The sequence below is a fragment of the Camelina sativa genome, chromosome 7 (genome assembly GCF_030686135.1).
Source record: "Camelina sativa cultivar CO46 ecotype springtype chromosome 7, ASM3068613v1".
In the NCBI taxonomy this organism is placed as follows: domain Eukaryota; kingdom Viridiplantae; phylum Streptophyta; class Magnoliopsida; order Brassicales; family Brassicaceae; genus Camelina; species Camelina sativa.
The window spans coordinates 8,409,990-8,436,851 of record NC_141886.1 but is presented as its reverse complement, the minus strand read 5'-3'; the positions used below and the strand labels follow the sequence as shown (position 1 = coordinate 8,436,851).

The 26,862-nt window shown below is 32.9% G+C and overlaps 2 protein-coding genes, 2 long non-coding RNA genes and 1 pseudogene across 9 annotated transcripts; 3 read left to right on the top strand and 2 right to left on the bottom strand.

Moving 5' to 3' along the window:
* Positions 1 to 314: 314 nt before the first annotated feature.
* Positions 315 to 879, top strand: LOC147941048 (uncharacterized). Its single transcript, XR_015560995.1, has 2 exons — positions 315 to 445; positions 575 to 879. It is a non-coding gene; the product is annotated as an uncharacterized LOC147941048 (long non-coding RNA).
* Positions 880 to 4,963: 4,084 nt separating this feature from the next.
* Positions 4,964 to 6,049, bottom strand: LOC147941047 (uncharacterized). Its single transcript, XR_015562054.1, has 2 exons — positions 5,796 to 6,049; positions 4,964 to 5,706 (listed from the first exon to the last, which is right to left on the bottom strand). It is a non-coding gene; the product is annotated as an uncharacterized LOC147941047 (long non-coding RNA).
* Positions 6,050 to 6,217: 168 nt separating this feature from the next.
* LOC104700739 (ABC transporter G family member 3) lies at positions 6,218 to 10,345 on the bottom strand. The gene is made up of 12 exons (XM_010416301.3): positions 10,061 to 10,345; positions 9,158 to 9,666; positions 9,002 to 9,081; positions 8,635 to 8,921; positions 8,364 to 8,535; positions 8,149 to 8,262; positions 7,921 to 8,049; positions 7,644 to 7,835; positions 7,471 to 7,557; positions 7,112 to 7,384; positions 6,692 to 6,799; positions 6,218 to 6,602 (listed from the first exon to the last, which is right to left on the bottom strand). The coding sequence occupies exons 2-12, from the start codon at positions 9,663 to 9,665 to the stop codon at positions 6,348 to 6,350; spliced, it is 2,205 nt and encodes a 734-aa protein (XP_010414603.2). The 5' UTR covers position 9,666; positions 10,061 to 10,345; the 3' UTR covers positions 6,218 to 6,347.
* Positions 10,346 to 18,544: 8,199 nt separating this feature from the next.
* LOC104700737 (SNF1-related protein kinase regulatory subunit beta-3) lies at positions 18,545 to 20,778 on the top strand. Of its 6 annotated transcripts, none has more exons than XM_010416298.3 (4): positions 18,545 to 18,762; positions 19,037 to 19,100; positions 19,965 to 20,016; positions 20,122 to 20,778. In XM_010416298.3, exons 3-4 carry the CDS (start codon positions 19,990 to 19,992, stop codon positions 20,437 to 20,439), a joined length of 345 nt encoding a protein of 114 aa, XP_010414600.1. In that variant the 5' UTR covers positions 18,545 to 18,762; positions 19,037 to 19,100; positions 19,965 to 19,989; the 3' UTR covers positions 20,440 to 20,778. The 6 variants fall into 6 exon arrangements, with proteins under 6 accessions (XP_010414600.1, XP_010414601.1, XP_010414598.1 ...); XM_010416299.3 differs by having other exon boundaries at positions 19,953 to 20,016; XM_010416296.3 differs by having other exon boundaries at positions 18,606 to 18,767.
* A 3,376-nt stretch (positions 20,779 to 24,154) lies between these two features.
* LOC147941046 (uncharacterized) lies at positions 24,155 to 25,927 on the top strand (annotated as a pseudogene).
* Positions 25,928 to 26,862: the final 935 nt, after the last annotated feature.

Below are 26,862 nucleotides of genomic sequence, written 5' to 3'. Positions count from 1 at the left end.
AGTAAAAATAATTAGAGAAGTTTTTCAATACTGGTCAAGTAATATTTACAACCATCAGGTTTTAAGCTTATTTAGTTAAGCCTATATACTATTTCTAAACCCTAAGTAAATATGCTGAAAAATACATATTTTAATGTATAAAATAATTATTATTACTTGACCAGTATTAAAGCATAATAAGCTAAGAAAATTTAATACATCATATAGGAAAATAAGTTAAAAGATTATATTATTTTGCATCTTTGACTAGGAAAAAAAACATGAAACATATTTTGCATATTATATATATAATCAGTCTAGGTGAAGAACAACTCATTAAAATAAAGTTGAGAGAATATCACTAAAGCAATAGCTATAACTATGAAAACTTTGGTGGCATTTTGTTTTACTATCATCTTCATCATATCTTTTGTTCATTCTCTTCCTACAACTGCTGAAAGTCCAGGTAATTTGGTTATTGTTATTCATACCTTCATTTTGTAATTATTATCATATGATATGATGCCTTCACTCTTTGTTAATGAGTATTGATTATTATTAATAATGTATATCGATTATCAACCTGGCCGAATAGGGCGTCCGTTTCTCAAATGCTTTGGGCATAACGTGTGTCCGCAAGGAGGACGAGAACTCTGCAATCATATATGTACTAGAAGACTAAGATATGTTTGTGGCTTCTGTGTTAATACACAAAAATGTTGTTGTGCTGATATCCCCTATATAATAAAACAGAAGTACACAACATTGTTTTGTAGACTATATAATTTTAATAAGTCGGTTACAAATAGGTTATAGATTAAGTTTTATATTATTTGTATAGTCTGAATTTATTGTTTCCAAAAATTTTAAGATAATATTCTAAAGAATCATTTGATATCATCTAACTTACCATATTAATTTTTTATTAAATTATTCATTAAATAAAATCATTTGATATCTAACTTAACATATTAATTTGTTACTTATTATTATATTTCACCTCTCATTTTTATATCCTCTTTTTAATAAAAGGGAAGTACACAACATAGTTTTTGTAGACTTTATATTTTTAATAAATGATTACAAATGGTTACAAATAGGTTATAGATTAATCTATATATTAATATTAATGGTTACACCTAAAAATTAGGGATATTCCAAATTGATAATTGATATATTAATGGTAACAAATAAAATCATGGATATTTCAAACTGTATTTTTGGAAGATTTTAGTCATATATCACATTGTTTCCAAGGATCTTTAAACACAATATTCCAAATTTATTTTTCACAGATTTTATCGATAGACCACAACGTTAACCAAAGATAGATTACGAAATTGATAGATTGATTGGTTACAAGTTGAATAGTGGGTTGAAAGATAGGCTACGAAATAAAATTTAACTAGTGTTATAGCACGGGTACTTAACTAGAATCATTAACAATATAAAACTTACAAAATAAGTATTTTTTTTCAAGCTTTCATATTTAGCATATGATTTTATTGCATAATGTTTTATCCAAAAAAAACTTTTAGAAACAATAACATAAATTATATTTTATATAAAAATGCAATATATATAAAATGAATTTCAACCTGTGCTCTAGCACTGGTCTTAATCTAGTATGAGTCTATTTTGTGAAACAAATAAATTATCATATTATTTATTATAATTAAAAAATAGTTTTATTTCCGGATATACCATAAGTTGAATTTTTAAAAACAATATAATGATCAATCAATAAAATATTCAATTTTTATTAATATTATTATTTTTTAAAATAAAATCTATTGAATTAAAATTTTTAATGAGTAACGGGTCAAAATTTGAATATTTAAATTCAATTTCATACTTTTTGTTGAATTTTATAATTTTATATAATATAATAAACTTTAAATAATTTATTTTGAAATATTTTTAAAATATTGAAACTTGATATTAAAGTTAGAAACTATAAACAACCTAAATTGGTTTGTTATAGCAATGTATATTAAAACAAAAGTATAACAATATATTAAATTACTCATAATATAATAACTTGCTTTTAAAAAATCAAATTCACAAAATTATGTCTTATAATGACATTCAAGTCATGAGGTAGAGTATACATTGTTGAAATAACTTCACGTACATAAACTAATACAACATATTAAAATTTTATTTTAAAATAAAAAATCTACAAAACTGTTTATAAAATAAAATTTAACCAGTGTTATAGCACGTTTACTTATCTAGAATCATTAACAATATAAAACTTACAAAATAAGTGTCTTTTTCCAGTCATCATATTTAGCATATGATTTTATTGCATAATATTTTATCTAAAAAAACTTTTAAAAACAATCACATAAACTATATTTTATAAAAAATTTACAATGTAAATAAAATAAATTTTAACCCATGCTCTAGCACGGGTCTTAATCTAGTTTAATACTATAAATAACTAGTACATGTCTAAGATTAAATTATATAATCAAATTTATTGGTATCGGTTTTAAAAAAAAAATCTATAATTTTCACATGTTTTTAATATATAGAGAAGAACTAGAGCGGAGTACATAAACTTTACCGAATCAAAGTTAGATTGATTTTCAAGCCATACATTTTCTAGAAGTTGAATAAAAGCTAATATAAATTAATGAATATTAAAATTATGAAAAATAAAATCGGCCAATACATTTTCACGTGAATATATCTGGTAAATGTGTTGCATATATTGACACTATTATTGTGAATCTTATAATCCCTCCGTGTCATAATAAGTAATGGCTTAAAAATTATTTTCGTCATATTCTTTGATTTTATTATAATGACTTTAAATGTTATGTAGAATCAGTTGTTATTCAATCAAAATTTTGTTAAAATTTGGTGTTATTAGTTTTTGATTTGTAAAAAGTCACTTAAAATTTTATAACATGAACAATATTTTTGTGTTATTCAATTAAAATAAAATAAGCTAGGATTGTTAATGAATTCGATTATTATGTTATTGGTTTATGACTTTATACACACTTTTCATAAAATAAATTCATAGAATGTATCATTAAAATAGAGAAATTGTTTGGGAGATTTTACAAGATTACATAAAAACTAATTAATAAGATTATAGAAAACTGTTGACAAAAAAAAATTATAGAAAACTCTCTAGCAGTGTTTTAAATTCTTTCACTTATTCACTTTCTATGTGTTTATTTGCAAATCAATTGGTGACAGCTTTTCCTGTAGAAAGGTTGTTATATGGTGGGGACCAGGGTTCGAGGAACGTTTGGTGCACCAATAACCTACTGGTAGATTTGGATGTGAGTTTCTTTTCACAGTGAGGGATTAGGATCGGTGCCCTATAGGACCAGCTTGGGGTCCATGGGGGGCTAACGGAGGGCTAGTGGGGTCCACGGGATGGGTTGTTACATTATTGCAGTCATCAAAATTCTTTAGAAATTAGAATCAAATAACACCCTTAAGTTAAGCTAAAAGAATTAATATTAAGGTAATTTATACAACCATCAATATTGGTCAAGTAATAATATTTAGAGAACTTTTTTAATATTAGTCAAGTAATATTTACAACCATAAGATTTTAAGCATGTTTAGTTAAGCATATAATATTTCAAAATGTTAACTAAATATGCTGAAAAAATACATATTTAATTATGCATAATATAATTAATATTACTTGACCAATATTGAAACATAATAAGCTAAGAAAATAATTTTCAATACATCTCTAGGGAAACCAATCAAGAAGATTATATTATTTTGCATATTTGACCAGGAAAAGAAAACATGAAACATATTGTGTGTTATTACAATATATATATATATATATATATATATATATATATATATAATTTGTTTAGGTTAATAACAACTCATTAAAAAAAAGTTAAGAGAATATTATAAAAGTAATAGCTATAACTATGAAAATTTAAGTGGCATTTTGTTTTATTATTATCTTCAATCTTCATCATATCTTTTGTTCATTGTTGTAACACCTAGGTTTCAGGGACTTGTGGAGAGATTTAAAAGAATTGAATTGGGTTTTTTTATATCACAAAATTGCAATTATCTTTTCGGTCAAAAGTCCTGAGAGAACTCCACAGTTAAACGTACTTATGCTGAAGTAATTTTAGAATGGGTGACCTTCCGAAAAATGATTGTCGGAACTGTGCAAGTGATGAAAAACATAGGAAAAGATCACGTGGTGATTTAAAGTCGTCCGTATGTAGGAAACCGGCCATCGGATATGAGTGGACCATGGGCTGGGAATGAACTGGGGATCCACTTAGAAAAGGGAGATCCATGGACCGAGAGTAGACGTGAGACCCACTTAGAGAGGTGACAATCGAGACGTTATCAAGTGGTATCAGAACCAAATCCAGATGAATGTGGAGTCGAGAGGGTTTACATCGTCAAGGGTGACGGTTTTGGTGTGTAACGAAAACGTTGGGATCTGTTAGTGAGGGTGAATTGTAACATCCTGATTTCAGTCACTTATAAAAAAGTTTGAAAAAATTGAATTGACCACTAGTAACACTTTGACTGTCACCTCTCTTATTAGTTTCTATGTTCACTCTCGGCTTAATATCATGTAAAATGAAACAATGAGAATAAACCAAATTAAATAAATTGAACTAAGGATATTCATTCTCGGCCTAAATCGAATCTGAATTTTGTTACTAATTTGGATTCATTTTCTTAAACTTGGACCGCGAGGAAAAGTTAAACTAAATGTCTAGTTTACGAAACAAAAAGTCTAATACAATCAAAACCGATCCACCATACCTTCACTAGATACAAGCCCATACTCACATTTGAACGAATGTACATCTTCATGGGTTTCAGCTACTACTCAATTTTTTTTGGAATCGGAGAGCAAGAGTGTTTGTAGTGAATCTAATAGGGTCGGAAGGAATTACCCATGGTAAAATAATATGTAATTGTTCTCATAATTTGTTATCAATAATAAATCCAGACGATTAAGTAAACAAATACAAGTTACCATAAACATCTTTTTCTTTTGTCAAATTATTTCTTACGATAAACATCACTTAATTGTTTCAAAGAACAGAACAATAAACATCTCTTGATCGTTTATTAATTGACATAATGTGTTTCTATTAGCTATGTTCTCCCACTGTTTTTTCCTCTCCTTAATCCCTCAGCCGTGTGATCTCTAAAGCACCTCAAACATCTCCTTATTCATCCAAAGTGAACCCAAAAAAAAAAGAAAATATGTCCATAGAGTACCTTGTTTGTGACACCGGAAACGCTAACCCAAGTCTCCTCTTAGCCACTCAGCAAGCAGCCACTCACAAACCTTCTTGCTGCGCACTAAGAAGACTCTTTTCTAGTTCCAAGTAATCTTCGTACCCGCAGCCAAACCCCTTAGAAAATTCACCTTGAGTAGTGTCTAGAGACGTGTATAGTTACGAATCTGGTTCTTCACCACTTCATCTCTTCATATCACCAAGAGAGAATATCCTGCTTCTTCTACCATTGGCTTCCAATCTGTTTTTGCATTGGCTTCCTTCTCCTTGTGAGATCTGACCACCATTATGTCTTGAAAACCATGCTAGCTAGCTAACAAATGGACCTCACAGTTAAACTATCTTAGAACTGATCCTGATAAACTCCTAGTCACAAATTCCAATTTCTCATTATCGTTGAAACCTCCAAATCTAAAGAATCTTTCAACGCGCGTTAGTCAGCCATAAGTATCTACACCTTCAAACGACGAGAGTTTAACAAGGGCTCTGATCATTCATAATCAAAGTATTCCCCTTACGGCTTGGTCCTGGTTCGATGAAACGTACCTGAACTGAAGGATGTGAGAGAAATTATGACCTGTGAAATCCATTACGTCTTTCTCTGCTCGACGTGATAAACCTTGCTCCAATTTGTTGAAACAATCCAACAACGAATCATATTTCCCTTCAACTTTCAATTCCAATTTTTCAAATCTAAATACGATGATTTGCGATTTCGCCGACGGAGAATGATGAGAAAGAGAGAAGTTTGACGGAAGCATAACATGAACTTTTGGTTTTGATGGTACTCAGTCGACCACATGTTCTCCATACACGTTCACATGTTATATAACGCAATTTATACAGTGGACCATACACGATCACAAATCTCTAAACATTTCTAAGCCATATTGTATATGTAACATAGGTACAACTACAATATTACAAAATTGTTATCACATAGAAATGGAAGTTAAAATGGTGATAGATTTTGTTTCAAAAATGTTATCCATGCAAATTTCTAGATAATAATAATAATAAATAATAACTGTTTTCATTTTCAACTACTAGAATTACAAAAGAGACTAAAGTAATATTATCTATAAAAAAATGATTCATCTACCTAGAACTGTTGTTGTTCTTATGACTAAGCAGTAAACGACCAGACACGTTCTTGTTTAGGCCAAAACGTAGTAAAACATAAACAAGAAGACGGTAGCCAAAAGCCATAGCCAACAGCACAAGCATGTTCCGCCATTTGGAGTTTGTGTCTGGAGATATCTGGTAGTTTCCTTGGATCGCCTGGTAGCCCGATATACTCCTCACTTCTCCAACCGCAAAGACTTCCCCGAGGTACTCGTTCTCTAAAAGACCCTGCACGTATTCAAACATACAAGAACGTTCTTGAGTTTACCCCCCTAGAAGAAATAGAAGATTGTTTTTTAGAATGTTGAATATGTAACCTCGATGGAGTAAGTGTGGAACGAGATGTAAGCGAACGGGTAAGTCCAGACGGGTTTTGGTAGAGCGTTACGGATTCTAAAGTGACCTGAAGAGAGCATCATGATCACCTGCAATGATGCATAGGAAGAAAGATCAATCCTTTATCATGACTAATTTATTGCTAAAGACACTAATCTCCTTTACTAATCAGTAATGACCTACAAGTACTAAACTCTCATTTGAGTGATTGGTAAGCAATAGATTCAAGTTTGATAAGCGTATATAATATCTCCTAACTCCAACGCTCATCTTAGGCTGAGATGACCATTCTATTTTCCCTTAAGTTGTATATAAAGTCAAATCTATATTATCCAAGAAGAATAGTGGAAGACATGAATCATAAATTTGATAAAAAAGTCAATTCGAAAGACACAACTCACGTGTACAGAGACGAGAGTCAATGTGCTCCAGTAAACATCTCGCCAAATGCAAGCAATGGAGAGCATCAATCCTTCGTTCACTAAAAGGCACATGAAGAAGTTGAGCACAAAGTACACCAACAAGCTGAAATCGTCTCTTAACCCGACCATGAAGTAGAACACAAGACTTGAGGAAATGGACATTAGAAACAAGAACGGTATGCTTCCCAGAAACTGCCCAAGTAAGAAGACAAAAGCACCAGAATGATGGTTCGATGCCTCACTTCTATATATCTATTAGAAGATGAAAGTAAAATACTTCAGAGCTCAAAAGAAAATGTGATCAAAGATAAGAGAAATCAAGAAGAAGAAATGGTTACCTTGATCTCTTTTAAAAGTGAAGGTATTCCAGCAATTCCCAATAGTGAGGCAAAGGAGACAAAAACAAACACAGCAGCAACTCTTGTCTGTAAGAATATATTTACATGGAACAATAAATTGCATGTTTCGGTACTCAAATGTGACATTGTTGAGAATGGTTTAAAAGACTTACTGCAACAGAAGACAAAGAATGACCTAAGCCAGAATATAATGTGCCAATACTAAGTGTAAGAATCATGTAAAGAATAAGTCGGAGCCAATAGTATTCCCATTCCCTCGACATAACTAGAAGCGATCTCCAAGTGAGCACTGCAACACTTGTAGCAGCACCGGCTTGTCCCTTGGATTTAAGCAGTGTACCCTCCTGCAAAATGAAAAAAGAACGTTCATATAGGAAACAAAAAAGAAACTTAGATATATAATAAGATCCATCAATAGACAATTGTTACCCTTTCGGTCAGATTAGATATCATAGCCTCGACGGAATCAGCATCTGCAGATGATTTATAAGTAGCCTCGAGAGTGCGAATAGCAACAGTAGTATCCATATTCACTGCTGAAAAGTCCCCATTATCGTCCTGTTGTTTTTATTTACCTCATATCAGGAAAACAAGAAACAAGAAAGAAGCACAAATCATATAAACACTCAAGTTTGTATAATGGTGTATGTAATGTACCTGCCAGTTTTTGCACATTGCAATAATCCTATCGAAATCTGTGTTAATAGCCCGCAAAAAATGATCTGATGGACTTTGCATAATCGGGCATGGGAATCCAGCATTTGAAAAGTGCTTCAAGGAGACACATAACAAGTAAAAACATAACTTAGAGAGTGATCTTTTGGCCTTGATATGAGAAAAATAATAAGTTCCAAAACACTTTATATATTTACTTGTAAGCAAGCCAGTGTCTCTCCAAAGAAGAGTGTGTTTCCATTTGATAGGAGGCAGATTCTATCAAACAAACCAAACACTTCAGTGCTGCTTTGATAAATCGTGAATACAAGTGTACATCCCATACTTGCAAGCTTTTTTAGCGTCACCATCATAAGCAGTGCTGAAACACTATAAAGAGAGCAAAAGTGCCAATTTTAGAATGCAACATTCTAAATTGTAGTATAGGGCAGATGATAACATTTTTAAGTTTAGAAATATGGTTAAAACCTGTCAAGATGATAAAGAGGCTCATCAATGAATAAGATATGTGGTCGCATCACAAGTTCACGAGCAATAGACACACGTCTTCTTTCACCACTTCGGAGTCCCTTCATGTAACAGTGACCACCAATCAATTTGTTTGCATAATCACTCAGAGACATTGCCTGGATAGCATCTTCCACAACACTCCTTTTCTGAAAGAGGAAACCTGGAAGCTGAAGCAGCGCTGAATAGTATAGGAATTCACGAACTGTAAGCGATCCAATCAGTTGTGTTTCCCTCTCAACAAACCCCTACAATAAAAGCAAAAGTAGAAGAATTAACAAACCAAAACATTAACAAACCAAGAAAACTATAGACAGTAGTGACTCACGTATGATCCATAAGGCATATGTGATTTTGAACCATTCACAAACACCTCACCGTACATTTTTGCTGAAGGTGGCAATCTTCCTATAAAAGATAAGAACCATGTCAAGTGAAAGAGAAAACAAATACTAACAATGAATCAATAGCCAAAAATACTTACCAGCAAGTGCTCTCAATAGAGTAGACTTCCCAGACTTAGCAGGACCCATAATAACCGTCATAGTCCCGGGGAAAGCATAACCATTCGAACTCTTAACAACTTTATCAGAATATTTCCTCTTCCCTTTCATAGTAACAGTCAAATCTTTCCAAGCAATAGAAGCACCAGCAATTTTCCTAACAACAGCAGCCGCTCCTCCACCTTCAGGGACAGGAGGAGGAGAAGAAGCCATTGATCCGCTATTCATCTTCGACAGCGAAGGAGAAATAGGTGTTGTTGTTGTAGCATAGTTAATAGAATCACCACCACCACCACCACCATCTTCCATTCTTGAATCAACATCAGGTGTGTCTTCCCACTCAGGAGAATCCTCAAAGGATATAGGTTGTCGAAGAGAACCAGGTTTTCTTACATAGAAAAAGTGACTTGATGGGACTCTACTTGTTGGACTACTTGCAGATGACGAAGATGAACGGTATAAATCTGATTGTGACTGTATCTCCTCCATTCTTTTAACAACCATCAAAATGTTTAGATACCATAATCAATATGCAACCAAAACATAAAAGGCCAATAAGTATATGAAGTTATTCGTGAACCACTAAAATGGGAAGTTGCTGTAAATTGAAAAAAAAATCTAAGCTTTTTTTGTTTCCATAAGCTCACTAAATTACAGTTTAATGGATGAACAAAGTACAAAATGAGAAGTGAGTCCTAATTAAGTAACTTTAGTAGCATAAATGATAAAAAGCCCTAATTTTTTTTCAATTTCTGCATTATTGAGACCTTTGAAGAAGATAACTTCAAGTTCGTAGCTTTTTTTTCTTCCTCAGTACCCCAAAAGCAGAAGCAAGAGACCCAGTTGGAGTTACGATGAGAAGATAGATAGAGGAAGAGACAAACCTGGATCTGAAACACAGGGAGAGAGACGTGAAGAGAAGAATGGGGAATCTCTTCTTGGGAGTAGTATTATTAACTTGATTCGTTGAAGAGAGAGTAACAAAGTGAGAGCTCTCAAAGTCACTCTAAACTAAACTCTTTCGGGTTCTGCAAAATAAAAATGGGATTGGGATTTGTTTTTTGTTTTTGTCTGAAAACCAAATGTTTTAATAACAAATCTACATATACATTAAAAAAAAATTAAGCGAGTTTCTTATTTTTCCAAACTCTAGAGAAAAAACAAAATTCAGATTTTTAATAGAAAAAGGGTATTGTATAAATAATGTTTGAAAAATATTGTGTAAGTATGATTTTTTCAAATTTGCAATAATTGCAATTATTTGTCCTTTGAATTTATAAAGTTGTTTTGGGGGTTTAACTTTTTTCGAAGTAAAATCTCCTTATTTCTAGTATAAATTAATTATAAATTTGCTTATTTTCACAATATTATTAAAACATTTGGTCATATCCAATATTATTGTGAACAAAGTCTAAATGTAACAAAAAAAGAAAAACTAAAAATACTAACATCAACTTTAAGCTTCATAGTAACAAAAAATTTTAAACTAGTGCTTTTTGTACTTATGCAAGTAATTTGCTGAAATTTTTAAACTTCATAGTAACAAAAATTCAAAATATCTTTGCTTTTTATTTTGTCTTATTCAAGAAAATATATCGTGATATTAATTAAAAGAAAAAAAAAAAGAATATGGGATTTTTGTTAATTGGTTATCCTTAAATCAAGCAAATTATTAAAATAAGAAAGTATAATTTGGATGTTAAATGTTTTTTTTCTTTTATCAACACTTTTAATTGATTAGCTTAAAACAGCCAATGCGAAAGAACATCGTTTACAAATAAACTCAAAAGCGGTTCAACCTGTACTTTATGTGCCAAGTTATTCGTTATAGTATTAGCCCGACGAGAAACTAAAATTAATGAAAAATCAAGAAAGCTCCTCTTATCCTTCTGAATCTCTTCTAGGTAAGTTGAAAATGCGGACCACTCGGCTGGAAAATACACCATCTTCACCAAATCTGAGTAGTCGGTTATGAACACCACATCTCGCTTGTTAGCTTTCATCATACACTTCATCGTCCACACTAGTGTTTCCACCTCTGCGTGTAACACCGACAAACTACAACAAAGATTTGCTGCCTCCATGGTTGGTGAGGGGTCTTTACAACAGGAACAATATACCACCCTACAGAGCCGGCCCAAGCCACAAAAAGCTGAAACATGTGCTTGCAGCCCGATTTTAATTATTATTTTTTCAGCCCTATTTCTCAAAATTCTCTTTTAGTTCAACCGGTAAAGTATTGGCTATGGAACCAACAGGTAACAGGTTCGATTCCCACAACATAAAAAAGTGTTTAAATACAATGCTTTTTGGATATGAATTAGAATTTTTTGGATTTGGGCTTGTGGCCCTATAATTGTCATCGACGGCTCTGCCACCCTATTCCTGAAAAAAATCAGTGTCCTTCCAAGAACCATCAATGGAACATCTATAACCCGAATAACTCGTGGATTGTACGGGACCAACACGGGGTTGTTGAGACTCGTGTAGGAGATCCAATTGAGCTTCAGTCCAGGCCTTTTCCTCACTCTTCGCAAGTTGTATAATATCTCTTGGATCTTTATCTAGAGCCTCAAAAACCTTTTTGTTCCGAGCTTTCCAGATATATTATATCAAGGAAACAGTGAAATATTGACATCCTTCGGCGTTCACTAGAAAAGATAGTTCATATTCGCATAAAGCGATTCCGATGGGAAAACGCCCGGAACCGTTGGAACCTGAGAAAGCTCCCATCTTTGAAGAGCAGGCGGGCATTGAAAAACAGAATTGTTTTCAACTCTTATTTGGTCCTGCCGAGAACCTTATGCCCAAATTGTAAAGAAGATTTTGTAAAATTTATTTGTTGTCCCGAGACCCCTTCATACTGTTTTAAAATACGTAAAATAACCTCGTATTGCTCCTTTTTATCTTGACAAAAGAATAAACTATTATCCGAAAATAAGATATGGGAAATTGAGGGGAAGATTTTGCCACCTTTATCCCAGTAATCAATTTATCATGTTTCACCTTCCATATTTTTGCCACCAAAACTTCTGTGCACAAAATAAATATATAAGGAGACAAAGGGTCACCCTGACAGAACCCTCGCTTTGGGATTATCAACCCTTGGGGCTGTCCATTTATAAAAACCCTATACCGCACTGATTGTATACACCACATGATCCAAATAATCCACTTCTCGCAGAAACACATTTTCCAAAGTAAATGAGCAATGAAGGGCCACTCAATCCGGTCATAGGCTTTACTCATGTCTGTCTTGATTGCCAAATATTCTGCCTTGCACGAAGCATTCTTGCGGAGTCTGTGAAACATCTCTTAGGCAATAAGAATGTTATCATAAATCAAACGACCTGCTACAAAAGCCGATTGAGTTTCCAAAATAATATGTGGCAGTACCATTTTCAACCTCTGGCCATAAACCTTAGAAATGAACTTATATTCCACATTACACATGCTTATCGGTCGCAACTCCGTCATTCATGTCGGTCTTTCCATTTTCGGGATAAGACAAATATTAGTATCATTTAAACGTTCATCAAAAGTCTCATTTTAAAGGAAAGAATTATCAAATATAAAAGGTCCTCCTTAATAATATGGCAGACCTTTTGGTAAAAAAGTGTTGTCATATTATCCGGACTGGGATCCTTTTCCGAATGCATCATAAAGAGGGCAGTGTGTATTTCTTTTTTTATAGCGGGCGTTGTCAGTTTCCAATTGACTTGATCCGTTATTACCGTTGAAGCCTCCTTCAAAGCAGCCTCAATGTTTTTGTAATCAAGAGGAAACACTATATTTCGTTTTGCTAAGTTGGGTAAGCTATAAATGGGATTAAGAATTAAAATGGCCTATATTTAAATTTACAACTGTTGTTTTCTGAACATATATTACTCTTTTCTTTTTCTTTTTTTCAACAAGCATTTTTATTTCGATATAATCAAAATAAGTAAATTAGTGTCATGTTCGCTTGCTCAAACAATGAAGCAGTGTGATGTTGTTCATTTTTGACTAAAAGTGGGCATTGTCCAAATAGATCATCTGGATGAGTTTTAAAATTTTAAAATATATTTTAAAACCCATTAGGATGATTTAGTTAGACAATTTGGATGGAAATGGTTCATCCAAAAATAACTAATAATCAACAATGTGTCCAAATTGCAATTGAGACTGATTTCTCTAGTTATGTGCCATTGACTAGACTTCATATTTTGCATTTGCATGACTGAATATTTCTAAGGTTCTGGATAATGCTCCTAAATTTTTTTGTGTTTTTTCATTTTGCATTTGCAGATTAACTATGTCCATTAGTGAATGTAGACTCCCTTTATTTGGTTCTTTCTATAAAAAAAATGGGGATTTTCAGAAAGGTAAGAAACTGAGATAACTAATCTAATAGAAAATATTTTTTTGAGACGATAAAATTGGGAAAATGTCCAACAAAACTGATAATAAATTGTACAAAATCAAAATTATAGAAGCCATGATTTGCTTATAATATTTTTTTTTCAAAGTCGCTCATGTGACTAAAAATTTTCCTCACTATTTCTAGTTTTTTTTTCCTATCCCACAGTTGCCATCAAACACTAGTGCTGCAAGAAGAATTATCGACAACCACCCAGTACTCTCTATTATTTTTGTTTTGTCGCTTTCTCTTGCTGCACTCATGACCAAAATTTTGGAGGATTTACCTCCTCTTTACTTCATATTTGGTGTCACAAAATTATGCCACTGCGATACAAAAACACAGCTTTAACATCATATATATTAACACTACAAGAAAACAGCTTATAACCGATTGCAATATATGTTTGTTATCCATCATAAAAAACTATAACTGATGGTAACCGGATGGAAGCGACCGTCGATAAAATAACAACTTACAGTTTGTCTTTAGTCATTACTGATGCCAAAACTTACAGATCTTTATCAACATATACTATCGACGGATTGGTCATCGGTAATCAGTCGGTAAAAGCACATCGGTAAAAGCACATCGGTAATCCGTCAATGCCTTATAACCGACAGATTACCAAAAGAATATCAAAAAAGAATTATCGAAAAATCTCCGTCTTTACCGACGGTTGTTTCTAAAAAATCGTCATTACTGACGGATTACTGACGATACTTGTCGTAAAATATTTGTTATTACAAATGGAGTACCAATGATACTTATCGTAAAAATATTTGTGGTTATCGACGGAGTATTGGCAGACTTTTCGAAAAAGTCCGCCTGAACCGATGGATGTTGTTTTTTTTAAATGAATTTATTGAAAACTTATATTAGCAAAATTATTGAAATTGAATATTAATTATATATATTTCAGTTTAAATTCTTAAATATTTAAATTTCTGAATTTTTAAAGTTTTGGAGAAATATTTTTAAAAAACCAAAAACAAGCAATTGTTTGTAGAGAAAATGCATTTTACTCGTCAGTTATCCGTCGGTTTTTTTTTATAATTTTCAACGAATATAAAATAGTTACATTAACGAATAGGTTAATCGATTGATTTCTAACCAAATATACTGACGATTATTTTCCGTCGATAATTCGTCTGTAAAACTGATGGATTATCGATGAATTTTGCCCATCACTAAATTAGCGAAGGAAAACTGACGAGCTCATTTTCTGTTGGAAATGGATCAGTTTGCTGTCGGAAGTTACCGACAGACTTAAATCCATCAGTATATCTGTTGGTTACGTTCATGTTTTCTTGTAGTGTAATATGTGACTTATATATTGAAACTGAATCTGAATACCCTCTAAAGATTCACCACGGTTTTCGTATATAGAATTATATTAACGGGGGCTTATGAGCCCATAGACGAAAATAGATAAGAAAACCCTTAAAATGTTAACAAAATTCTTTGGTTTTCCTATTAAGGAAATATTCTAGACCTATCCAAACGCCAGTAGCTTGATTTTTTGTATTAGAGAACTTGGAAAGGAAGAGTTTCTCAAGATCAGGAGTCTGGATAGAGCTTGAGGTAACAAACTAACTTTAACATTTTTTTGATCCCATGAATAAAAAAAAAAAGATTGAAGAGTTATTAAAAAAAAAAAAAAAGAATTAACACATACTTGCATTACATATACTTCTTCATAGATATTGACACCAAAAGAATCAACACATCATTCAATTATTTTCTTAATTAAATTCCCAAATAGAAAAGGAATTTAATCAAGGCGATATCTTAGACCGAGAGGTGACTTTGGAGGAGGAACACTTAATGGAAACAAGAGGCTGATAATTTACAAACCGGCTCGGAGCTGATCTCGGTCGGAACCCTTTAGGCATACAACTCTTTACTTCTGTCCCACGGAAATTTTGATTCCTCGGATTCAACTTGATTGTGTTATCGACCGATAAAGGCATCACTGATGATGAGCTTGGAACGCTTTCCAGTGGTATTAAACGCCCTCCGGCGTATATAAATACAAGGTTTAGAGTGATGATGATAGTATGAAATCTTGTGTTGAACATTGGGTTTTATTTTTGAACTGACTAGTTTAGTTTCTTGAGACTTTATATAATATAATGATGGGCGGGATATATATATGAGTGGAGAGGGAGATATACATTGGTTTAGGGGTAAGGTTCATAAATGGGCTCGTGAATGATGGCTGGAAACTAAAGAGACGAGAGAGTATGTAAAAGATGACAGAGGCAAAATGGCTGGAAAATATTGTACATTAATCAAAATACGATTTTATATGTGTGATAGAGAAACAAAAAAGTGTTGATGGGGTCGCGGAAGATCAGAAAGAGGTAGGGAAGTCCGTGAGTTTCTGATATTACAATCAAAGTCAAACATTTGCCTTTGCATTTATGAATTATGACACACTCACACAAACTTGTCTGTATTTCAAACTACCGTTTCTCTTGTTTCAAATTGGTTTTGAAGATTGGCCATAATCTTTTAGGAAATATATAATTATGTACACGTACGTCTGGAGTAGATTGAAACTATTGGATTTACAGAAACACGATAAATATGTCACTAACCATTTTTAATTTGCCAAGAAATATAAACGAAGACATATATATATACCTAATGACCTTACCATGTGGTGCTGTTATAGTTTATGAATAGTTTCTGTTCATAAAGATAAGATTTAAATTTCTTCTCTCATCAAATTATTTAACATTTTATTTATAATTATGCACTATGATGTTCATCTTTTACCATAGAACTTAAGTGATCATTTGTTTTTGTTGATGAACTAAAGTGATTATCTTATATTTGGATATTACATACACAAGACAATATTGCCATTATGTATAAAATCGTTAACATAATATCATCTACTTCATAATTCCAAATCAATATCCACAAGCCTAATGACGTTCATGTGTTTAGGGCTTTGAGAAACTACATTATAATAAATACTCTTAGTTTGAGAACTCATATTGGAGCTTTGAGGGTTGCCATTTGGAGCAACTCTCCTCGATCTAATTCCCCATATATAAAATCAATCAAAAACAAAAATATATCATAGGATCGGTTAAATTTTCGTTTATCTCAGTTTCATAGTCACTGAAATCGGTAATCCGAATGACGACATACATCAACTATAAAATAAATTATGACATGAAAATTACATTAAAAAGTGATTATTACATGTCAACTTTTAGAGGATCCCAAATTTATAATTAAGATTTAAATTCTTTTTATTTTTTTTGTTAAAGGGTTTTCTTAATTAAAATACTAAAAGTGTACAAGGAGCAATATAGAACCATTACAAACAGAAAAGAGAAAAGAACTAGTATAACTAATACTAGGAGGACCAAGGATCCAAAAAAGGAACTTTGAAAATAAACTTAAGCTCTTGCAATTATCGGTAAACTAACACAACCTTAAGAAGTCCAGCAATGAAGAATGGAAATCCCACGTTTTAAGCCCCGCTGAGTCATTGCTTTACACTTATCCTCCATGGTAGAAAGAATGATCTTTGTAAGAGCAACTGCAGATAGCGAGATACCATCATGAAACCGCCGATTTCTCTCTCGCCATAGTTCATAGATCGCACCCTGCCATCCTTGAAGGAGAGCAAATTTTTTGTGCTTTGAAACTGAAGACCTTGGCAGCCAAAGGAAAATCTGATCCCATAACACCGGAGAAGGAGATTTAAATTCATCATGCAATAAGCTAGTAGCCTAAATTATAATTTGTTTTCTATCAAACAAATATGCTACCGAGAAACCAAAAAATAGAACCACCCACAAACAAATTGTCAACTCCCATTAAGCTACAGATTCTTCACACACTGAAACAGTTATGGTCTTTGACCCAAAAATAAAATAAAAAATCCTGAGAGTGATGCTTTTGGTGAGAAAATATGTTGTCATAGGAATAAGATTTGTCCCTGGCTTTATATAAATCTCTCTATTTTGTATATATATAAGCTTGATGTCAATATACTTTGACTTGGTCGTAACTCTCATTGTTGATGGAGCAAAGATGAATCAGTATTACAATAATACTTTATTGGTCTTTCAGTTTTTTTCCAAGACTCGAAATTCATGTGACAAATCTCATTAGCTACTATCTCCATGGACCATGGTAGAAAAAAACACGAGTGATATTCTTATATTATGTCAGGATGTAACTCCAATAACCAACAAAAACGAAATACACAATGTTTTATTCTTTGTAAACCCTTCCTCTTGGAGTTTAATTAATGTTTGGTTGAAAAAAAAAAATAAAAAATAATACACAATGAACATGTTCGTTACGTTGCCGCTGCGTCTCCTTCCTGCGGCCAAAATTTAAATGTCAACATGGCCAAATAAACGTCAAAACTGTCGTTGCGGCTACTTTTACAGAGAATACCGGTATATCATGTATCGCCATGAAAAACAAGCGATAATTAACACTGCCGCTGCGATTTGTTTTAACGGAAGCGGCGATTCATTTCATGGCTTTAACGGAAGCGACGACTTGTTTTAAACTCCGGCAACCTTTATATTTTTATTCGCAGGATGTGGTTGCTGCGGCAACTTAACGAACATGCTCAATGTCACAATGTCACAATGATCGTTAAAGAACAAACGAAGAGGCAACGACACACACACTCTCGCAATCCGAAGTCATACTTCAACATCCAAAACCGAGATCATCACAAAAGAAAATAATAATAATAATAAACAAGTCAATAGCGCAATTTTTTTGTTTTTAAAGTCTTATTTGTTATAGATAAACATATACCATTTAAAACATAATGTTATGAAATTATTTACTATATTAATATAATGATTATCAACCAATTTTAAGAGATATTCTGCCTAAAACACATTAAAATTGAAAACTTTAGTGGGATTAGTTAAAGAATTCAGCAACAAATAACTCTTAAGCCAATGGGAATTAAAAAGAAAGTTAAAAGTTTAGTTTAGTTTCTCTGTGAAAAGAAAAAAAAAATGTTTTCTTAGGATATCAAAGATTTATTTACGCCAATAAGCAAAAAACCAAAAGCTGATGCTTGTCGCACTTGTGTTCGTTGAGAGTCTTAGGCGTCAAGGACGAACCCAAATCTTCTTCTTCTCGGAGCTGTATATAACAATTCAATCATTTGAGCTAATCTAATCTTAGGTTAAGTACGAAAACAGAGTAAACCCCTTCTTCTCTTCTCTAATTCCGTTTCGTCTCCTTCGTTTTTCCCAATTTCTCTGTCTGATTTTATACGAAATTTTCTGTTAATATCGAAGTTTTATTGAATACCCATGATTCAAAATTTCATCTTTTATTCGATTGATTCCTCAATTTGATGTTCCTGTGATTTCTAGGGTTTTTTTATTGTTTTTGGTGTGAATTGGGGTGTTCTTATGCAATGATTTTTATGGGTCTTAATTGATGATTGTTTCAGGTATTGTTTTAAGGATTTGTATAAAACTTCCATTGCAAATTGAAAGGACTTAGCTTCCAAAAGGGTGAGTTGTGTGTAATCCAAATATCACTTTCTTTCTTTTTTACCTCTGAGACATTGTGTTCATTGTTATATATATCTTTAATTTAAGTTGTTCTGTCTCAGTATGTCTAATTTGGTTACTTAGTGTGTGTATTCATTAGATTTTGTTAGTATAGTTGGGATTAATATCTTCCAGTTGATTTGTGGGATTATTTGGGTTCAGTATTTAGACTTCAAATCTCAGGATAATCGTTAAGCTTTAAGTTGATGGTTCTGTCTTGGAAATGTTGGGAACCTTAGTGATTGATATGTTTTCAATGTAGGAACGATGCGGTTTTTTCTTATAGGTTTAAACAGTCTCTAGCTAAGATATTCTTCCTATGATGTGTGTTGGTACATTCGTAAGATGAAACCGTTCTTATAATCGTTGGATTCCGTATGTTATATGTCAGTATACATAGAGAGGAATTAGCTCTGGAATTTGGATGTACATGGCAATAATAATGTAGTTTGTGTCTTCCAACTGGTCTCTGTTTGTGATAATGATCAAATATGTTTCATTTCCAACTCCTTGTGGTCCATTAATTCTTGAATCTTTGGTCCAGCTTAGTACTTTCTTCCAATAAGGGATTGGGAAAATACGCCAAAGAAAGTGTGATGTACATTCTCTGGTCTAACATTCTTAAAATTGCCCGAGTCTTTGGATCCTTAGGTTTAGAATTTCCTTGAATAGAATATAACAATTATACAAAGTCTTACACTTCCCACAAATAACAGTTTGCATCATTTTGGATTGCATTTCTGTTTTGATGGTTTATCAAGTTGCAAGGTTGGAACAAATTTACCTACACTATTTGTGATGGTTTATGATTAGATTTTGTTTCAGGCAGTAAGTGGCAATCTGTTTCAACATGAACAGCCAAAATCCTGATGATCATGTAAGCCAGCTAGAATCTTATTTTCTTGAGCTGACAAACCGAATAATTAATTTATAGTCTCCATCGCTTGAACTTTCATTCTTTTATTTTATTTCTCAAACATAGGAGGACACAACGGTTGTGGGATTTGAGGTACCTCTATCACCGGTTTCAAGTTACAACAATGTGTATTCTGCAGCAGAAGATGAGACAAGAGATCCTCCAGCTGTACCGCCACATCTTCAACACTCTCAGTTAGGCAATCCAGGTAGCATGGAACTGGCTTCTGCGCCACAGAATGTCGTCCTGAACCATCTCTATATCGAAAACCGAAACGCCCCAAGATCTGTTGTAGCACTTGGTTTCTCACATCGGTTCAGATCTAAGTTTGTCACTGTGGTGATTTACAAGCCGGTCCAAAGAAGAGGGAACGCCAGTGTTTGAATGATGATATGATGAATGCCTCCTTTGAAATAGTGCTGGGATCTTGCTGCTTTGTGGGTTTTTTTTTATAATTTGGTATACAAAACTAGCTGGTTTAGACTAAATTTTCATATTCTCTTAACCGATTCGGTTTAGACAGTTTCTAGGTTATTTGATTGAAATCATCTTGGTTCGAAGTTGATACTGCATTTTTTAGGGCCAAAAAGCTGATGGACTTGGGCATTGTATGTTTGTAATAACTCCCTTGGATTGGATTGGTCAACTGAGGTCATGTATCTCTTATTGAAGTTGTGTAGTATTCAGTTAGTGTTTACTCATATATAAATGTTCCGTAAGGTACTTAAATCTCTTACAAGTTACAACAATCATAAACTATTTAAAACTCTTCTTTAGAATTTTTGGTCAAAAAAAAAACTCTATTTAAAAAATATGTTCTAATGATGTTACAAACGGTTAAAAATACTATTTTAAGATCACGATAACTTTTTTTCTTTTTTGAAACTAATGATACTTTATATACAAAAATAAAAACTAAAATTTTAACAAATGATCAAGCATATTATATAATGAGTTAAAACACTGAAAACATAAAACAATGTAATTCACGAGAAGATAAATTGCATGCAAACTGAAATTGTTTACTTGATAATTTTTAACTGTATTTCGACGAAATAATATGAGTCCAAATAAACCATAACTTAAACCAAATTCGAAGATATAAGAAAAGAAATTCAAAATTTAACAAATAAATTAAAGAAAAAAAAAGCTAAATACAAGATAAAAGATTAAGAGATTTGTATTTTTTTTTTCCTTACATTTTAAATATCCTAACCAAAAGAGGATCTATTTATAATTTGATACATAAAATGGCTACATTATGAGTTTTTGACATTTTGTTTTATATACTGGCACTGTATTATAGGTCCGAAACTACCAAAAATTTGTCACCCAATAACTTATTTTGATTGGTGCATCATAAACCATTTTGTCACTTTAATTATTTTGTTCTAATATAAAAACATTAAATATTTATATATATATATATATTCTAAAATTCCTAATTGACTTATTTTTTTCTTTTTCAATCAACAAGAAGAACTCTCAAATCCATAATCGATTTATTTTTTCATTTTTATCAGAAACATGACAAGCAAATCTACAAACAAAAAAGTGATAGTTTGTGGGGTTTGAGGAGTGAGTGTGGTTGGAAACATAAATAAATATGAATAATATCATATAATCTATTATAGATGTTGTTAGATTTGGTAGGGGATTTGAAGAATTTGGTTCTTGAGGTGGTGGTCATGGATGAACAAATGTAGGGTTTTTGGCTAGAGAAAAGAGAGATGAAAAGAGGGAGACAAAGAAAAGGGAAGTAGAAGGTATATATATAGTTTTTTACGACAGAAAAAAATGAATTCGGGTATATCCGAAATTATCCGAACCGGAAAGCATCTGAATTGAACCCGACCTGATATTATAAAATATTCGATCTGGTTTTATATCTCTACACCCAAAAACCTAAAAACCTAAAAACTCAAATATCCGAATCTGAATCCGATTGGATACTTGAATGTCCAGGACTATTGTCCGGCCTGCCAAGAGTTTATTTAGGGAGTGTCTAAATCTACTTTTGTAAATTCGGTCTGATTTCTCATAGCACTAGACTATAAAATCCAAGTGATTCTTGAACAGGAGTTTGACTCACAAAGAGGGCAAACCAAACTTCCGACCATATATCCAGAACTGAAATTAAGCCACACTTATTTCCTAAAACAAAATTATACAAAAACTATGATTTACTACAATAGTTGGGTTTCCTAGCTATTTTGATATTATAGGGTAGTAGAATGTTATTATGCATTATGAGGTAAAAGTAAGAAACAGCTATCTTTATCAAAAGGAGAAAAAAAAAATGTTTCTTAACCAACTTACGGAATAGATAATGCTACAATATTAACATATATCGCTATCAAATCATATACCGTAGGTCCATAATCTTTCTTTTTAACTCATGTGAGTCTTTTTTAATTCAATAATTTTGGTTATGCTCGTTATCTTTTTTTTTTTCCCACTAAATCCTAACTTTTGCAATCTTATGCTAGCTTTTGTTTTTTTGTTCAACAAGTATATTTTCAGAAATTTGGCAGCCACATTGTGGCATATATCTTGGACACCTTTAAAAACTGACACACTGAAGTGAAATTACTCGATATAGTTTAACTTTTTCATATGAGATATTTTTGTCATCTATATACTTTTGTAGTTTTCATTTGTTTTAAGTTAAAAGGAAAAGAAAAATACAAAAAGTGTCTTTCATTTGATTTGTTGACACTGAACAGCCAATGAGGATTTGAAACGTTTCTATGTAATTAGTACTCAGAGTTGGCTGGCTGACTCTGTGAATCGACATGATTTGTGCTTCTCTCATTATGAGATTCCATTAGTACAATTTCTTTTCGGCGCATCAACGCATTTCACATTTATATTAATCGTTTTTTTCTTTCTTTCTTTTTGTGTAGTCTTTTTAATTCCAAATAAACTCTCTCTCGTCGAGTTTGGTGATGAGGTAAAATCCAATATCCGGAGACCGAAAAAGCCATTGTTTATTCCATTTGTTTTTTTTTTGTTAAAAATATAATATATTCCATTGTTATATTTGACAAAACAAGATAGGAGAAAGAGAGTGGTTTATCCCAAAAAAAAATATATATATAGAGAAGAAGAGTGAATGAGGGGGACCAGATTGGGGTGATAGAGTTGGTCCATGGCTCTGACCATGAGCCCATTGATCACGTGGCAAGGAGTGTCTTGCTGATGCACTTTTATGAAGCAACCATGAGTGTCACGTTAGATACCATTGGGGCTATTGGTCCACCTCACCTCATTGGAGCCATGTCATTATACTTCTGTCTAGTTTTCTCTTAATTAAAAGTGGTTTATTTGGGTCGGAAAAATATCAATAAGTGTGAACTTAGAAAAACAACAATAAATAGAAACCATCTTATTTGTCTGAAGGAGGTAATGAACCCCAGGAAAGATATAGTAAGAATTGAGACCATTGCTACAATGCTACTAAATCTATTTTTTCGTTTAAAATTCTAAAAGATTTTTCAAAGGTCGTACACGAGTAATAGTATAAGTATATAATCGCAGAGTGTGTCATTGGTGCATGCTACAAATGTGAAAGTATGGATCACTACTCACTAGGATATATTTCTGTATGCATCGAGACATTAATTAGAAGTACATGTCACAAATGTGGGGTTATAAAAGACAATTTATATCAAGTATATACATATTAATATATCTAAGCTTATGATTAGATTAGCATATACTTGTATATATAGTTTACACTGTACACTAAACACAATTAATGAGAATAACTAATTTTTTTCTCTCTCTAGCTCAGCTCTCTCTTCTCACTTTCTCTCTTGTTCTTGTTCAAGTCCGAGTTCATATTCTTCCTCTGTTCAATCCTGATATGGTATCAGAGCTTTCTCGATCATGAGCGCTTCTTCAGCTGAGCTAATTCTCATTCACATCATCTCTTTCATTTTCGATTTGTGTTGTTTCATCGTATTAGCGATTCTTCAATTCGTGTTCGCATACCATTCTCTCTGAGTTCTTCTTTCTTTGACCTTATTGTTTTTCCGATTCTTGTTTTGCTTTCAATCGGAACAATCTCTTATAATCAGTTTGATTCTTCATTAATATGGGATCAAATCCGACTACTTCGGTGAATCAAAATTCGCGAAATCTGGGTGATTCAGGTAAATATCTCTACGAGAATCCCTATTTTCTTTATAGTACTGATCATGATGGGTTGCAATTGGTTTCAGATAGACTTGTTTCTAGTTCAGATTTTCATTCTTGTTGTAGATAGTACGGATGGGTTTGAATGTTAGGAATAAATTGGGATTTGTCGATGGCACGATTCAGAAGCCTCCCGTTGATCATCCGAGTCATGGTTCATGGTCACGCTGCAACGATATGGTATCCACTTGGCTAATGAATTCAGTCTCGAAGAAGATTGGAGCGAGTTTGTTATACATCTCGACTGCTGAAGGTATATGGAATAATCTCTTATCTCGGTTCAAGCAAGATTATGCACCTCGTGTTTATGAGATTGAACAGAGACTTACTTGTATTCAACAAGGTTCTTTGGATGTTGCGCGTACTATACTGAATTGGTAACGCTCTGGGAAGAATATAAGAACTACATAGAACATCCCGTTTGCACTTGTGGTCGCTGCGAGTGTAATGCAGCTGTTCTTTGGGAACGTCTACAGGATTGTAGTAGAGTAACCAAATTCTTGATGGGGTTAAATGAGAGTTATGAACAGACTAAAAGGCATATCTTGATGCTGAAACCGATTCCAAGTATGGAGGAAGCATACAACATGGTTACTCAAGATGAAAGGCAATCTACTGTTTCTCTCAAGCCTCCTGTGAAGTCTGATAATGTAGCATTTCAGACGACTGGTAGTTATGAAGGTGATCTTGCTAATGGATCGTATGTGGTGGAACCATATGAGTATGTAGCAGCTTACAATACTTATAGACCAAGGAGTAATAGACCAATGTGTACTCATTGTGGAAAAATGGGACACACGATTCAAACATGTTTCAAGGTTCATGGTTATCCACCTGGTTTCAAATATCCAAATCAGAACAATCAAGGGCAAGGACAAAATACTCAGAGACCTTCTTTTGTGCCTCGTGGTCAGGCTAATCAGAACAATCAAGGTCAATTCTATAACCAAGGACAATTTACTAATCAGAGTTTTGGTCCACGATCTGGTACAACACAACCAAGGGTGGTTGCGAATGTTCAAGTTGATGGAGGAATGCCGTATTATCCTCTTGCTCCTGTTAATGCTCTTAACCTGGATGTGAGTCAGTTAACTCAGAGTCAAGCTCAAGACTTGATCAATCAACTCTCTCGAGTTCAAGCTATAGAACCGATAATCAATAAACTATCACGTGTTCAGATTTCAGAAAATTCAGCGCCTACAGTTTCTCAATCTCGTGCATCTATTACAGAATCAGGTGTTATGGCTCCTCAATCGTCTTCTGGTATAGTCTTTAATATCTCTTCTAATCTTAGATATGAGAATTGTAATCTCACATATCAACACCATTATCTATCATCTCTTCATAGTGTTTTGCCTAATGGTGCTTGGATTATTGATAGTGGAGCAACTAGTCATGTTTGTTGTGATATCTCTAAGTTTAGGGAAAATTCTTTAGTCTCTGGCATTACAGTAGCTCTACCTAATGGAACTAGACTCCCTATTAACCATACTGGCACCATTCATTTGTCTAATTCATTGATTCTTTACAATGTCTTTTATGTTCCATCTTTTCGTTTTAATCTCATTAGTGTTTCGACTTTGCTGCATGATAATCAATGCTCTACTCATTTTTATCCTACATCATGCTTCTTACAGGAGTCTTCTCAGGGATGGATGATTGGGAGTGCTAATCTTTTCCACAATCTTTACATCTTGAATGAACACTCCCTCTCTACACCTGCTAAGTCTCCTGTCATCAATCAAGTCTCGAGATCCTTGGTGAATGAAGGAATTCTTTGGCATCAACGCCTTGGTCATCCTTCAAATGCCAAGTTATAGCTTATGTCTGGTAATCTTTCTCTTAATAAAACAAGTGTCTCTAGTCTAGATCATTGTTCCGTTTGTCCATTAGCTAAACAAAAACGTTTGTCTTTTCCTTTTCATAATCATATCTCTGAAAAACCATTTGATTTGTTACATCTAGATATATGGGATCCGTTTTCAGTAGAGTCTATAGAAGGGTACAAATATTTTCTTACAATAGTTGATGATTGTACAAGAGTGACTTGGATATATTTGTTGAAATATAAAAGTGAAGTTACTCATGTTTTTTCTACGTTTATGAAGCTTATTGCAACTCAATTTAATACAAAGATAAAAGCAATTCGAACTGATAATGCTCCAGAATTAGCTTTCAAAGATCTTATAAAAGAGCATGGCATGTTTCATTTCTTCTTTTGAGCAACAGAACTCTGTAGTAGAAAGGAAACATCAACACTTGTTAAATGTGGCTAGAGCTTTACTCTTTCAATCAAATGTTCCTCTTGTTTATTGGAGTGATTGCATTACCACTGCTGCTTTTCTCATAAATAGAATACCATCTCCTTTACTTGATAATCTTTCTTTTTTTGAAAAACTAATGCATAAGAAACCGGATTATACAGCTCTGAAGTCATTTGGATGTCTTTGCTATGTAAGTACTTTGCAAAAAGATAGAACAAAATTTACACCAAGAGCACAATCTAGTGTCTTCTTAGGATATCAATTTGGCTACAAAGGTTACAAAGTTTTAGATCTAACTACGAATGTTATTTCCATCAGTCGCAATGTTGTTTTTCATGAGCAT

What these genes read in the sequence shown, in the direction of transcription:
- LOC104700739 (XM_010416301.3), bottom strand. Translation starts at nt 9,665, where the DNA reads ATGGAGGAGATACAGTCACAATCAGATTTATACCGTTCATCTTCGTCA. An exon ending in CAATGTGCAAAAACTGGCAG is followed by an intron (nt 8,050 to 8,148) that starts GTACATTACATA and finishes TAAAAACAACAG; the next exon opens with GACGATAATGGGGACTTTTC. An exon ending in ATTCTTTGTCTTCTGTTGCA is followed by an intron (nt 7,558 to 7,643) that starts GTAAGTCTTTTA and finishes ATATTCTTACAG; the next exon opens with ACAAGAGTTGCTGCTGTGTT.
- LOC104700737 (XM_010416298.3), top strand. Translation starts at nt 19,990, where the DNA reads ATGAACAGCCAAAATCCTGATGATCAT. An exon ending in GCCAAAATCCTGATGATCAT is followed by an intron (nt 20,017 to 20,121) that starts GTAAGCCAGCTA and finishes TCTCAAACATAG; the next exon opens with GAGGACACAACGGTTGTGGG.